Source organism: Pygocentrus nattereri, chromosome 3 (assembly GCF_015220715.1).
Source record: "Pygocentrus nattereri isolate fPygNat1 chromosome 3, fPygNat1.pri, whole genome shotgun sequence".
Classification (NCBI taxonomy): Eukaryota; Metazoa; Chordata; class Actinopteri; order Characiformes; family Serrasalmidae; genus Pygocentrus; species Pygocentrus nattereri.
In genome coordinates, this window is record NC_051213.1 from 41,134,358 (window position 1) to 41,149,053 (window position 14,696).

Sequence of the window (14,696 nt, forward strand, 5' to 3'; positions counted from 1 at the left end):
CTGAATAAAAAAACACAATTGATCATTTTACAACCTCTCCTTATCTCATTAGAATTAAACAAACTTTTTTGTTGCTGTGTCTGTATTGGGCCTCAGTCAAAAGGCAGCCTGGGTTGAAACACTATAACTTCAATAAAAATGGGTGGGGCTAATCTACTGTAGGCTAAATAGGGGAATTTATAGTTGCATGCAAAAGTGTATATATATTTATATATATATATATATATATATATATATATATATATATATATATATATATACATATATACATATACATATACATACACACACACACACTGCTGCAAAAAATAAAGGGAACACTCAAATAACACATCCTAGATCTGAATGAATGAAATATTCTCATTGAATACTTTGTTCTGTACAAAGTTGAATGTGCTGATCACACAAAAATCATTAATAGAAATCAAATTTATTAACCAATGGAGGCCTGGATTTGGAGTCACACACAAAATTAAAGTGGAGAAACACACGACAGGCTGATCCAACTTTGATGTAATGTCCTTAAAACAAGTCAAAATGAGGCTCAGTATTGTGTGCGGCCTCCACGTGCCTGTATGACCTCCCTACAACGCCTGGGCATGCTCCTGATGAGGTGGCGGATGGTCTCCTGAGGGATCTCCTCCCAGACCTGGACTAAAGCATCCGCCAACTCCTGGACAGTCTGTGGTGCAACGTGACGTTGGTGGATGGAGCGAGACATGATGTCCCAGATGTGCTCAATCGGATTCAGGTCTGGGGAACGGGCGGGCCAGTCCATAGCTTCAATGCCTTCATCTTGCAGGAACTGCTGACACACTCCAGCCACATGAGGTCAAGCATTGTCCTGCATTAGGAGGAACCCAGAGCCAACCGCACCAGCATATGGTCTCACAAGGGGTCTGAGGATCTCATCTCAGTACCTAATGGCAGTCAGGCTACCTCTGGCGAGCACTGGAGGGCTGTGCGGGCCACCAAAGAAATGCCACCCCACACCATTACTGACCCACTGCCAAACCGGTCATGCTGAAGGATGTTGCAGCAGATCGATGTCCACGGCGTCTCCACACTCTGTCACGTCTGTCACATGTGCTCAGTGTGAACCTGCTTTCATCTCTGAAGAGCACAGGGCACCAGTGGCGAATTTGCCAATCCTGGTGTTCTCTGGCAAATGCCAAGCGTCCTGCACGGTGTTGGGCTGTGAGCACAACCCCCATCTGTGGACGTCGGGCCCTCATACCATCCTCATGGAGTCGGTTTCTAACTGTTTGTGCAGACACATGCACATTTGTGGCCTGCTGGAGGTCATTTTGCAGGGCTCTGGCAGTGCTCCTCCTGTTCCTCCTTGCACAAAGTCGGAGGTAGCAGTCCTGCTGCTGGGTTGTTGCCCTCCTCCAGCAAACCTTCTTGCCACAGCTCGCATTGATGTGCCATCCTGGATGAGCTGCACTACCTGAGCCACTTGTGTGGGTTGTAGAGTCCGTCTCATGCTACCACGAGTGTGAAAGCACCACCAACATCCAAAAGTGACCAAAACATCAGTCAGAAACCAAAGGTACTGAGAAGTGGTCTGTGGTCCCCACCTGCAGAACCACTCCTTTATTGAGTGTGTCTTGCTAATTGCCAATAATTGCTAATTCCACCTGTTGTCTATTCCATTTGCACAACAGCATGTAAAATTGATTGTCAATCAGTGTTGCTTAATAAGTGGACAGTTTGATTTCACAGAACTTTGATTTACTTGCAGTTATATTGTGTTCTTTAAGTGTTCCCTTTATTTTTTTGAGCAGTGTATATATCATAACATTTGAGAGGGTGTAAAGCCCCCCCAACCCCCAGTAAAAAAGACAATATTGAGCTGCGGAAGGAGTTTCAGTGAATTTAATGACAGCATTACTTGTCTCCTGATCGTCTTCTAAGTGTAACAGTCCTTTGTATGTATACAGATTTTATGTTAAAAGACCACTGCCTAGTAATAATTTTGGAAAAAAAAAACTGCAGGAGTTAACCTCACAAAAAGATATTGTGAGAACAAATATACAATATATAGGTCAACTTGTAGTCAGTCTCCAACCTTCTAACTAGTGAGTGAGTTAGAAGCTATGCCCATTGCCCGTGAGTTCACAATTACAAGGCATTCAAACAAGACATGACAATTCATTTAAAGTCATTTATTGCTTTCTTTTTACATCAGCAAAAAAGCCCTGCATTACAAAGCTCACATCACACTGAAAGGTCTATGAAACGCCAATATCAGCATCTGCAGTCACATAAACATGAAGAAATTGGTGTGAAAATAAATATAGAATTGCAAAGCTACAGAGTGCAGCAGCACGGGACAGGGCCTTCGATTCATTCTCCTTTGGGCAGATCAGCGACTGAGCCCGATCAACTGAAGCATCAGCAGGAAAATGGTGATAATGTCAAGGTAGAGATTCAGAGCGGCAAAAATATACTCCTCTGGATCGATGCTGTATTTGTGTTTCCCTCCCAGCATTAGCTGTGTGTCCATCACCAGGTACTAAAGAAAGACAAAGAAAGAGAAGGTTGAAGATAAATGCCACATTATTGAGTCCAGTACAAGTATGGGAATACTTCAGGAAAACTATGGACACACACTTACAATAGAGAAGACCAATGTTGCCAGCGATGCGTATACAATGTAAAGATACTGTTGAAGGTGAAAAACATTATAGCTTGTTAGCTAAGCAGAACTGAATGGACAGGCAGATACATTTATGCCAATCATATTACATACCTGGGACCTCATGATGGCACAAAGTATTCCAAATGAGACTAGCGTCCAGCATATTACCCAAATCGACCCACTTGCTGCGGTGAAGTCCCACTAAAAGCAGAGAAAGTTTGGACATAAGTGACCAAATAAAGTAAGTAAGTAATTGATACTGTTTTGATCCCACAACCGGGGAAATTCCATCTCCGCATTTAACCCATCCATGCAAGTGAAACACCACACACACACTAGGGGGCAGTGAGCACACTTGCCCGGAGCGGTGGGCAGCCCTATCCACAGCGCCCGGGGAGCAATTGGGGGTTAGGTGTCTTGCTCAAGGACACCTCAGTCATGGACTGTCGGCGCTGGGGATTGAACCGGCAACCTTCCGGTCACAGGGCCAGATCCCTAACCTCCAGCCCACAACTGCCCCAAAATGTTTATATTATCCATTAGTGGGTAGTTTAACTGCTGGTATAAGCTCTGTATAAACATGTATTGTCCCCGACTGATGTTTGGCATATTTTGCACAATTTTTACACTCAGGCTGAATGTCAGGGGGACATTTAGTGGGGCAGTACCCCACCAACCAAAGATCATGACCCGCTAAATCCAACAATAAGAATAGATAGCAAAAAAAACAACAACAAAAAAACATTTGTGGCCACACCATGCTGCTGCCTGTCACACTCTCCTGATCCAACATCGATTAACAGAATATTCACGTATCATTTGTGCTGGCTATGTTTTAGGGGTGCGCTGCATTTTGTGGGTAGACAACATACAACACATCTCTCCATGGTTTTTGGATGCCCCACTCATGATTCTCAACTTAAAATGGTGTTTGAGACTTTGGTATTATCAGAGATTCTGGGCTTCAGTGGCCACCCAAAAGCAAACACAATGTTCGCTGTGCCTGTATGATGACTCTGTAAATTTGACACAGTGTTATTTAACTACCTTTAACAACACTGTCTGCAGTCAAATAGGCCAGCTCATTTACTCCCTCTGTAGATAAAAGTAAAATTATGACACTAAGCATGAAGTAGTTGTGTTATGGCCTACCAGAGAAGCTGGTCTGACTTTAACTAGGCCATTTGGTAACTTTAAATGGACATAAGCTTTCTGACTGGGGAATACGTGAATAGGTGAATACCTACTTCTGTTATTCTGCTGTTCAGTGGTAAAGCATAAATGTTAGAACTAGGCCATTCGCTTGGGCCACAAACGTCAAGAACAAGAAAAAACAGACATTCTGTCTTTTATTTAAATTTTGTAGAAATAATATTACCATGTTGCCATTTTACAGTAACCCATTTGGTAAAATGCCTTAGCCTAGAACTACTGTTTTCCATTTCCAGCAACTGAATGAAAACTGGGTTCGACTGCATCTCGTAGTGATGTATCTCAGTCTCCCAAAAGGCCTACAGTGACATTTTTTCTCAGAAACTGGTCCCACCCATTGTAAAACATGATTGGTTGATTCCACTGTCAGTTCCCAACTATGCTTGTGGTCAATCTGACGCATTAGGTCTTAAAATCAGCTCCTGAAATCCTAACCATTGGGAGAGCTCTACCTCAAAACAATAATGGGGGAAAATTCAGATGGGATCATTTTCTGTTGGACTTTTCAAAAATGTAACCTTTTTGTTTCCAACCAAAACTTACAGTATTACTACAATATATCACTGCTGTCGCAACAAAACATTGTATATCCATATCCATCTGTTTTTCAGTTTTTGACATACTTTGAAAATGCATACTATCCTTTATATTGTGTGTCAATTCCATGATGAATGGACCAAAAGAAACGGCCCAAAATGACTTGGAAAGAAAGTCTGGTTCCATTGACTTAAATTAAAAGTGAAGTATGTTTTCTCCTTCTCCTGTAAACTTCTCAATTTGGAGATATGAGGTTTTGATCTGACAACAGCGATATGCAGAGTTTTAGTGCAACAAGCATGATGATTATCTTAAATAGAAAGTAACTAATATTTACAGACCTATATTTTTTATTTCTCAGAAATCAGTTGGCTTTTGTGGCCTAGAAGGCTTTTAGACAGCTTCATTGGCATGACCATATTCTTTTAGGACATTGGCTCTCAGTCCAGATCCTGAAGTAACACTGCCCCGCATGTTGTAGTGTTCTCCCTGTTCCGACACGCCCAGATCACCTCAGGAAGTTCATTGTTACATCAGGTGTGGTGGGAGCAGGGGAAGTCTAAAATGGGTTACTTCAGGACCAGGATTGTGCACCACTGACCAAAGCATCACATTTTTTTCAATCAAATAACACCAGAATATCATATCTGCCACTTATAATCACTGTCAGAAAAACATGAACTTATTGTATGTTAATGTAAAAAGGTTTAACTCCATTTTATTTGACCATTTGAATCATTTTCTATGGTCCAATCATCATAAAAGGTTCACACATGATCAAAGGTGTTAAAAAAAAGTTTGATTTTCTGTATTCAGTATTCTGTACCTCAATGGTCACCAACCCTGATCCTGGAGATCAACCTGACATATCTATTCCATTAACTTCTTCAGAAGTCCTTGATTGGCGTAGTCAGATGCATTTACATTTATGGCATTTGGCAGACGCTCTTATCCAGAGTGACTTACCATTTGATTATTTTACGCAGGTAGGCCAAGGTGGTGTTAGGAGTCTTGCCCAAGGACTCTTATTGGTATAGTGTAGGGTGCTTGCCCTGGTGGGGGTTGAACCCCGGTCTACAATGTAGAAGGCAGAGGTGTTAACCACTACACCATACCAACCACGTATTATGTGTTAGATGCAGGTTAGAACAAAATTCTCAAGGAACGAAGGTGGAGTATTGACGACTACTGGTGTAACCTACACAATAAAGCCTGAATTGTTTAATAAATATAGATAAATATGTAGTGTCGATCAGTGTCTTAGGAATGCCTCAAATGTGGGAATGACTTATAAACTGTACAATATTTATCTGAGATACATTTGTATTTAGTGATCTAGTTTTGCTGCATGATTTGGTACATTGACTGCATCACAGCCTCAACTGTTTAATACATCTGACACCATGCTTCTATATTCCTACAGCATTGTTCTTTGTGTAAACTGTAATCTAAAATGAGAATATCATACTGCAGTATGCAAAAATAACTCCTTATTCTAGGCAGAGAATGTCATAAGTCCGACTCTGCTCCCAAAGAAATTTAATTCATGGCTGGCCCTAACTATTGGCATCTGATCCTAATTATCTCTGTGAATGGCTAGTGCTCATTAATCTGTCACACCCAATTATTGCTCATTTAATGACACTGCAAAACTGAAGAGCAGGGATAGAAGCCTGGGGCTGTATTACAGAAATGTCTCAACTCCAATATCATATCTTATCTGTTTAGTTACCTTAACGGCTTCAGTTAGGATGGAATTTAGGAAAGTATCTATTACGGAATAACATAATCTTATCCTAATTCCACATAAGAAAACAAACTAACTAAGTATTACAGGAGCATCCTAACTAACCTCATTTTCCTAATTTCTCTGTTAACTTTAAGACCACCCCAGTGGTTTTCACTGCCCGTTTCTATTGTTTTTAGGTAACTGACAGGCAGTATAGTTCACCACTACCTTAATTAAGCTACCATTTCAACTGTGAGACGTTTTTCTTTTCTAACTCTGCTTAGATAAAATATTACAGTCATGGTGGTGATTGACGTTTATTCAAATGGCCGTGTTTAATGTAGAACTTTCATGTGCACCAGTGTGAGCTTAGCCCTGACATATTATTAGAAACACAATGAGGGCTCTAGCAGAAATTAGCATAACTAATGTAGTTGTTTTTTCTTGCTTATTGATCAAGGTTTCACATTTATGGACCAAACACATGATGTTTTAACATAAAATATACAGTATACACTGTGTACTTCACTGTCTAGTGGCTATGTAGTAGTCTACATCCAACAAGTATGTGTGTTTAGGTAGGTTAGTTCAGTGAAACAATAGCTTCTTTCTAAATAGAGTAAAAGTACAAAGGTATCAGGCCAAAAAGTACTTAAGTAATGAGTTATCTGTATCAGTACTGGAACTAAAGTTTGTTACTCAAAAAAGTAATTCATTACAAGTTACTAATTACTTTTCTCAAAAAATGTACTGGCAATAAATTACTCATTATTATTTGTAAAAATAATCTTGTTACTCATTACGTCTGAGTTAACCTGTATAGTGGAAGCTATAATATAGTGGTAGACAATGTTGAGTGTTTCAAGCATTTCCTTAAACTATAAGATAAATATACTTATTTAGACTAAATATAATTATTAAGTACAAAAGTCTATAAATATGTTAAATTATCTTTTAATATGCTTTCAACATTCTCAAAATGAGAGATATTAGATATATTATCTAGATTTAAGATTTCAGTTTCTTTTTTTGCACTATAGACAGCTGCACTACTCAGCCCAGAACCTCAGCTAATTTATAGATGTGTATTCAGGGGCCCCATTCCTGTCTACTGTATAGAGCCGCATAATCACCAAATCCATCTCTGAATGTAACCATTTACTACCAATCTCTGTGCCTCAGTTATAGCTGGTGGTAACATTACAAGCTCAATTGATTTTGATGTTTAGCTGCATATAACAAATGGTCCAACACAAGTAACGTCACATACAAATACAGTAATTGAAGGACAGTGATATCTAACTTGCATTTGAAAATTTTCTGTTGGGTCTACGTCTGGCATTCTGTGGCTGCACCACACTTCATTTTTTGGTGGTTTTATTTATCTGGGCAGCACCAGTATTCTGTGTTGTGCTGCATTACCTAGTGTGAATATACTTCAAAAGTAAAATGCTACTCAAAATACTCAATTTTAGACACAGGGTTTGTATTAGTTTCACTGTATTCCCACCGGTAACTGCTGTATCAATTTCACTACCATTCCACTGACCTTAGATTGCATCGCAAACACACTAAGTGCAAAGGACACCAAGGCAGTAGCCCCGACTGCCCACAGCACTGCTTCCGCATCGTAGAACCTGAAAACAAACAGGCGGTCTTCAGTACTCTCAGTAATGCAAATGCAGGGGTACCAATAACTCTTGGATACATTTCTTTCATCTTTGAAAAATTTTACTTCCTCTGACAAATAAAGTCTCAAAGAGCCTAACATTTGTAGAACTATATATATAGCAAAGTCTTGAGTAGACACAGTTAATGCTGACATAGGAACAATGAATGTCTAGATAAGTACTGTAGTAGAATTACAATTGCTATATTTTAAAGGGGCATTTAAAGTGGCACTTTAATAGCATTACCCTATCTATAATAAACATGTCAACTTGCCTCCTACATTGTTTCCATAAAAACCTCTACAGTGAGACTGTCTGGTTTAAAGAGTAGGAAAACCCCCTTCTGATGAAGTATCTTGAAGGTGGGAAGAACTTTTGAAAATTAAAAAGTAAGGCCCTTGGGAAGGATACTTGTGGGTGGGCTGCCAGATAGCTAATGTATTTGTATAATTCAGCATTTAAACACTTGCCATAGGCCTTAAATTTTCCTAAAGCATGCTGGGTATTGCAGTGAGAGATAGATGAAAACACAAAAAGAATACAAAATTGTGAATTCTGTCAAATTGATGAGGCTAAGCTGGACTACAGGATATTACGTTACATGGCAAATAAAATTAAATGCTAGTTTTAGGCTAGAATGTCCTTTGAAACAGTCTAATAAATTGTAAATAATTGTTTTTAGTCAAAAAGTTAAGCTGAAAAAGGCCACATTGTTGGCTCATTGTAGGGTAACAGACAGTTTTGTGTTAAAATCTCAATATCAGGCAACATTCCAGGTTTGCTTACTCACACTGTAACTGATCCAAGCAGAAGACCCTCTGTAATGGTCTGTAGGGCATAAGACTGGTTAGAAAACACAAGATACTGAATGCAATCACTGTGCTCTCAGTGCAATCTGTTGAAGTTCAACTGTACTTACAAACAGCAGTAGGAAAATGAAGTTCAACGGAACCTTCCGACGTATGTCACCACAGCAAGAAAGCACAATGATGAGAACTATTGTCACCGCCCTTTGTGAGGAAATCACACACAGCTTTAGAAATTCAACTACACTCACTGCTCACTGACCACTGTATCAGAACACCTCCCTCACCATAGCTCCACCATGCAGGTGTGCAATTAGGGCGTTCTTCCACTTAACATTCAAAAACAAGATGCCTCAATCATGTTTCCTCAAGTTCTCTATGAGCAGAACTTGCCGAGCTATTACTGCTTTCATTTACTGCTTGCTATGATATTTGATTTGTCACATTCAAACTGGGCTTAATGTATTAAAATTATAATATTATAATCTATTATAAATTCTGTAACGTTGGGGAGCGATGATGAGGCGCACTCACGCGCTGAGAGAAGTGAGATTTATTAGGTACAAATCCAGAGTCAGGGTCAAGACAGTCCAGGGTCACAGAGCCAACACGGAGAAAAGGAGGGACAGACATAATGTAAAGGGACACAGGATCAACAAACAACAGAGGCCAGAATAACAAATACCAAGCAATTCAAACATTACAAAGAATACACTTCAAACAAAGACCAGCAAGAGACTAGGGAATACACAGACTTAAATACAGGGACAGGTAACGAGACACAGGTGGTTAACAAGAGGGTAACAGGTGAAAACAATCAAGGGCAGGGTCTGGAAACAAGGGGGCAGGACCGGGAAGGAATCAAAACAAAAGCACATGGACCAGACCAAACCCAAAACAAAAGCACAAGGATGACTAGGAGGGGCCAATCGTGACAATTCTTGCTGATGTACATTTATTACTCTGAATTCTCTGAATGCTTGCATGACAAAGTTTGCTTATTCAGCTAATTTTTTCAATGAGGCTAGTTTAGCCTAGAAAAAAGTTCCTTGCTGTTCTCTGTATTACCTTTGGTGAAGTCAAGACTGTAACCCTTTGGTGTCCTTTTATATGTTTACCAAACGTGTCATATAATGAGCTGAGGGAACGCAGATCTCTGAGAACATAGGGCCTTTGGAACACATGTATGCTCCCCTAACTTGCTTGCTAGTTAGTTCAACTTATAGGGTTCCATGCACTGCACTGCAGATGCACTGCACTGCAAATTGTCTTTGGTTGATTACCCTTAGGTCTCAAACCAATTTTAGGCAGGTACCAATAATCAATGAACCTTCTGTTCTGGGCTGATAGCCGACTGAAAAAAACACAGTTTCAGTTTTTTGTGCCAAAGATTCCAATACTTTGTCAGTAGAAAAACTATTTTTAGAGACTGTAGGTCATCCGTTAGTGTACAGTTTGACCAATGATATAAAGAGTGCAAGGTGGCTAACAGATGACAAGATATGAGCAGCGCTCTTTTGTCCTTTAACTGTACACCTGTATAGTGGAGCTTTAAGGTAGGTGGAGTTCAAAAAGTGCTCAATGTTTGTAGATACAATTTAGGAGTTTCTAATAAAGTGACTGGGTTTAAGATCACTTATGTTGCTTGACAAAGCATTTTAAAGGCATTACATCATTGTGTAGGTGAACCATGAGCTGCGTCTTGTCCAGGTTCTCAGGGTCTCCCTGTGAAGAGGATACAAAAATGACCTCATAACAGAAATGCTTTTGCAAATTTTAATGTTTAAAGGATGAAAATAAAATACCAGGGCCCAAATTCACAAAGCTTCTCAGAGCAGGAGTGCAGATCTAGGATCACATTTTAACTTATTTATTATGAATTTACTGACAGAAACAGATTCCAGATCAGCTCTCTGATAACTTCAGCAACATGGGCACTGGTTAACCCCTTACAGCCTCAATTTTGAGTCCTCACTCTTACAACTACCCACATAATAGTTCCATAATAGTTAGTACGTAATGTATATTACAACCCCATTTCCAAAAAAGTTGGGACGCTGTGCAGAATATAAATAAAAATAGAATGCAATGTTCTGCAAATCATGTAAACCATATATTTAAAGGAAAATACTACAAAGACATCATATCAAGTGCTGGAACTGAGAAATGTTATTGCTTTTTGAAACATATATGCTCATTTTGAATTTAATGCCAACAACACATTCCAAAAAAGTTGGGACAGGGGTTGTTTACCACTGTGTTTCATCACCTCTTCTTTTACCAACATTCTGTAAATGTTTGGGAACTGAGGAGACAAACTGCTGTAGTTTTGCAAGAGAAATGTTTCCCGTTGTTGTTTGATATAGTATTTCAGCTGCTCAACATTTCGGGGTCTCCTTTTAATTTTTATTTCACAATGCGGCAAATATTATCAGTGGGTGACAGGTCTGGACTAAAGGTAGGACAGCTTAGCGCCTGGACTCTTTTAATACCAAGCCATGCTGCTGTAATACATGCATTACGTGGTTTGGCAGTGTCTTGCTGAAATAATCAAGGCCTGAAAAAGATGTTTGGATGGCAGCATCTTGCCAAAACATCTACATATTGTTCAGTATTAATGTGCATGTCACAGATGCACATGTCACTCATGCCATGTGCACTAATGCACCCCCATACCATCATGAATTCTGGCTTTTGAAATGTGCACTCATAACAAGCTGAGTGGTCTTTAGCCCAGAGGACAGTGTCCATGATTTCCAAAAAGAATTTCAAATTTTGATTAATTGGACTACAGGACACTTTTCTACTTCACCTCAGTACGCTTTGAAAGAGCTCAGGCCCAGAGAATGCAGTGGTGTTTCTGGATCCTGTTTATGTACAGTTTCCTCTTTGCATTATAGAGTTTTAACTTGCATTTGTGGATACACTAATGCACAGACAGTGGTTTTCAGAAGTGTTTCTGAGCCCATTCAGTGATTTCCACTACAGAATCATGTTATTTTTTATATTTTTAAAATTATTTTTATGCAGTGCCACCTGAAGGCCCAAAGGTCATGGCATGCCAATACTGGTTTTCAGCCTTGTCTCTTGCATACAGAGATTTCTCCTGATTCTCTGAATCTTTTGATGATATTATGTAATAATGATGATGAAAAGCAAAAGTTCTTTGCTATTTTATGTTTAGAAACTATTCTTTGATCGTGTAGTCTTTCACAGAAAGGTGAGCCCCTCCCCATCTTTACTTCTCAGCCTCTCTGGGATGCTCTTTTTATACTAAGTGATGTTACTGACCTGCTGCCAATCAACCACCAGGTGTTCTTTTAGCATTGCACAACTTTACCAGCATTTTGTTGCACCGATCCCAACTTTTATGACCGTGTTGTTGGCAACAAATTCAAAATGGCCATATATTTCTCAAACAACAATAAAAGAAGTTGTAAAGCATGATATTATCGGTTAATAGAAGCGGCCAAAAGTCTCTAATCTTTGATAAAATATTACATTCATGATTCTTGATCATTTAGGTTGACTTTCATAACGGAATGATAAGCCTCGGATTGAAGTTTGGTTGAAATTTGGTTGATATCAAAAGTCCACGCACAGAGAACTTTATGCCACATAACCACAAACCTCTCCCTGGTTCAATGTAATTATTTATACATGCTGAAATGATTAACCAGATATGTGACGATAAGATTGTTACTCACCAGTAGAGGAAGGCACAAATGATTCCAACTGTTATCAGTAACTGGACCATTAGAGTCAAGTACACCTTTCTCACAAAACCTGCGAATAGATATAAAAACTTTAGCCAACCACTGAGACTGAGAAAGGAATCTTCAATAAAGATTTGTAGTGGACCTGCATTACTGCTAATATCACCATCTTACTGAATTACGGTAGACTTTGTAAGCCCATTGATTATATTGTACATTAGTTCAAGTGATCACACACCTAACTGCATGTTAAAAAGGTAAATCATAAAAAGATACAAAAGCTTTCCCACAGCTTTAAAACTACAGGTTAAATGGAATTTTATGTGGCAAGAGATAAAACAGGGATCTTTGGAGCTATGCCATATAATAACCACTTTTGTTTCCCTGAAAAACTTTCAGTTTGAGTGGATTCAACTGAGTCCTTTAAAAAACTGCAACCACTAGAAGGTTCTTTGTGGTTCTTCAGTGGAAACGTTTATTGGTTCCAAGTGTATTTCATACAGATCAGCTAACCTCTTCGAATAGAAGCTTCTGAGAAGCAGTTAACATCCTCGAAAGTTTGGGTGTACTCCGGGGGAGCTCCATCCTGCATTTCAGTGTTGCTGGCCGGAGGGTTGACCACATCCTCAGTCTTGTTTCCTGCTCCAGGGGGGTTATGTGGAGGGTAAGAGGGGCTGTAAGGAGGAGGGAGCTGTTCACTGCTGGCCACTGCTGGTCCCTCCATGTACGTCTGTGGAAGTAAGAATTGTGGAGGGAAAGTTAATAGCACTTTGATAATGGGGTGTCGAGAGCGGTTTATGAAACCAAATAAGAGAAAATGAATTAGGTTATATATAAAACTAAAAGCTAATAAGACATAAGACAAATACAAAGTACATTAAAAAATGATCCCACTCTTCTTTTGAGATCCGTCTATCATCTTAACGAGACACAGTCTAATCTAAACGTTTTATGTTACTTTCTTTTACATATATGTATGAAGACTTTTAGCTTAATTGAACTCAGAGCACCCACCTTACCTCTTACTCTGGGCTCCACCGTGGGTCTATTTCCTGAAACGCTTCATGCAGGGCAAAGTCTACTCTTGACCACTCCGTTTCCAGGGAGACACCAGCTAAGCTATTGTATCCAATCAATATCTCTAACACTCACCTGATTAATTGTGACTGTACAGTGTCATTTGATAAAGTCACTGTAAAACGGCTACAGGCTGTAATAACGAAATCATAACACTAATAAATGCATGAAACGTATTAATAAAACAACATTAAACTTCTTTGGGGGACTTTGTTTTGCAGGCTATTTCTGAGGTACTTTGACTTGTAGATTTGTGAACGTTTTGAAATTATCTGGAATTTTACACAAACTGCTTTGAGAATGTGATCCAACCTTCACGTAAGTCATAATGATAAATAAAAATACAGTCTTATTTCAGCAGTAACCACACTGCATTACATTTCATCTAGTTAGGTTAGGGGTAGGTAACAAACATGGGATCCGACATGGCACAGAACTGCAGTTCAAAATGGTCTTGTTCAAACGCAAGTACAAGTTCACCCTAGACAGGTCACCAGTCCATCACAGGACAGACAGACAGACATCACACATTCACACACACTCACACCTAGGGGCAATTTAGCATGTCCAATTGGCCTGACTGCATGTCTTTGGACTGTGGGAGGAAACCAGAGAAACATAAATAGTATATTAGTAATATTAGTTTGAAACATTACCACTAACAAAACAGCCTACGTAAAACATGCCAAATGAAATTATGTGTGTCATGACGTCAAGGTCTGCTTTAATCAGTGGTGCACGAAGTACATAAACCATGTGCTTGAGTTAAAGTAGAGATACCCAAGGTAAAATATTACTCCAGTAAAAGTAGAAGTTTCTCCCTTTAGACCCATTTGAGTAAAAGTACAAAAGTATTTACCATCACATGTACTTAAGTATCGAAGTAAAAGTACTAAAAGATTAATTATAACTAATGTCCTATTATCATTTTTTGTAACAAGACTCTTAATTTATAAACTCATTTTAGGTGAAAATACTCCAGTGTTTTATAACACTGTGTTTTATACTCTTATAACACCAATATTTTAATAGAATGGCATTAATTAGTCAGACACTTGCTTTAAACTCAGGATCACAAGATCACAGAACTGCAGTTCAAAATGATCTTGTTCAAACACAAGTACAAGTTCAAGAAAATCACATTCTATTGTGTGAATTACGAATAAGTACTTTAAAAATATATGTTTTCTATTTTTTTTTATTTAAAATATAGTCAGTATTAGCGCGTTTAGCTCGTTAGCTATGTAGCTAGTATTGTAGCCGTAAACTTTACCTTTAACTTCATCCCTACGCCAGAGTTCTGAC

General features: G+C 39.0%; 1 protein-coding gene across 2 annotated transcripts; it reads right to left on the reverse strand.

Moving 5' to 3' along the window:
* Positions 1-2,153: 2,153 nt before the first annotated feature.
* On the reverse strand, positions 2,154-13,483 carry zgc:110410 (uncharacterized protein LOC553618 homolog). Of its 2 annotated transcripts, none has more exons than XM_017716009.2 (10): positions 13,329-13,483; positions 12,828-13,044; positions 12,306-12,384; positions 10,270-10,323; positions 8,712-8,802; positions 8,583-8,620; positions 7,672-7,759; positions 2,756-2,845; positions 2,621-2,668; positions 2,154-2,518 (listed from the first exon to the last, which is right to left on the reverse strand). In XM_017716009.2, the coding sequence occupies exons 2-10, from the start codon at positions 13,036-13,038 to the stop codon at positions 2,369-2,371; spliced, it is 849 nt and encodes a 282-aa protein (XP_017571498.1). In that variant the 5' UTR covers positions 13,039-13,044; positions 13,329-13,483; the 3' UTR covers positions 2,154-2,368. The 2 variants fall into 2 exon arrangements, with proteins under 2 accessions (XP_017571498.1, XP_017571497.1); XM_017716008.2 differs by having other exon boundaries at positions 13,334-13,480.
* Between the last annotated feature and the right edge of the window lie 1,213 nt (positions 13,484-14,696).

What these genes read in the sequence shown, in the direction of transcription:
- zgc:110410 (XM_017716009.2), bottom strand. Translation starts at nt 13,038, where the DNA reads ATGGAGGGACCAGCAGTGGCCAGCAGTGAACAGCTCCCTCCTCCTTAC. An exon ending in TCATTTTCCTACTGCTGTTT is followed by an intron (nt 8,621 to 8,711) that starts GTAAGTACAGTT and finishes TATGCCCTACAG; the next exon opens with ACCATTACAGAGGGTCTTCT. An exon ending in TGTTTGCGATGCAATCTAAG is followed by an intron (nt 2,846 to 7,671) that starts GTCAGTGGAATG and finishes CTCTGCTTTTAG; the next exon opens with TGGGACTTCACCGCAGCAAG.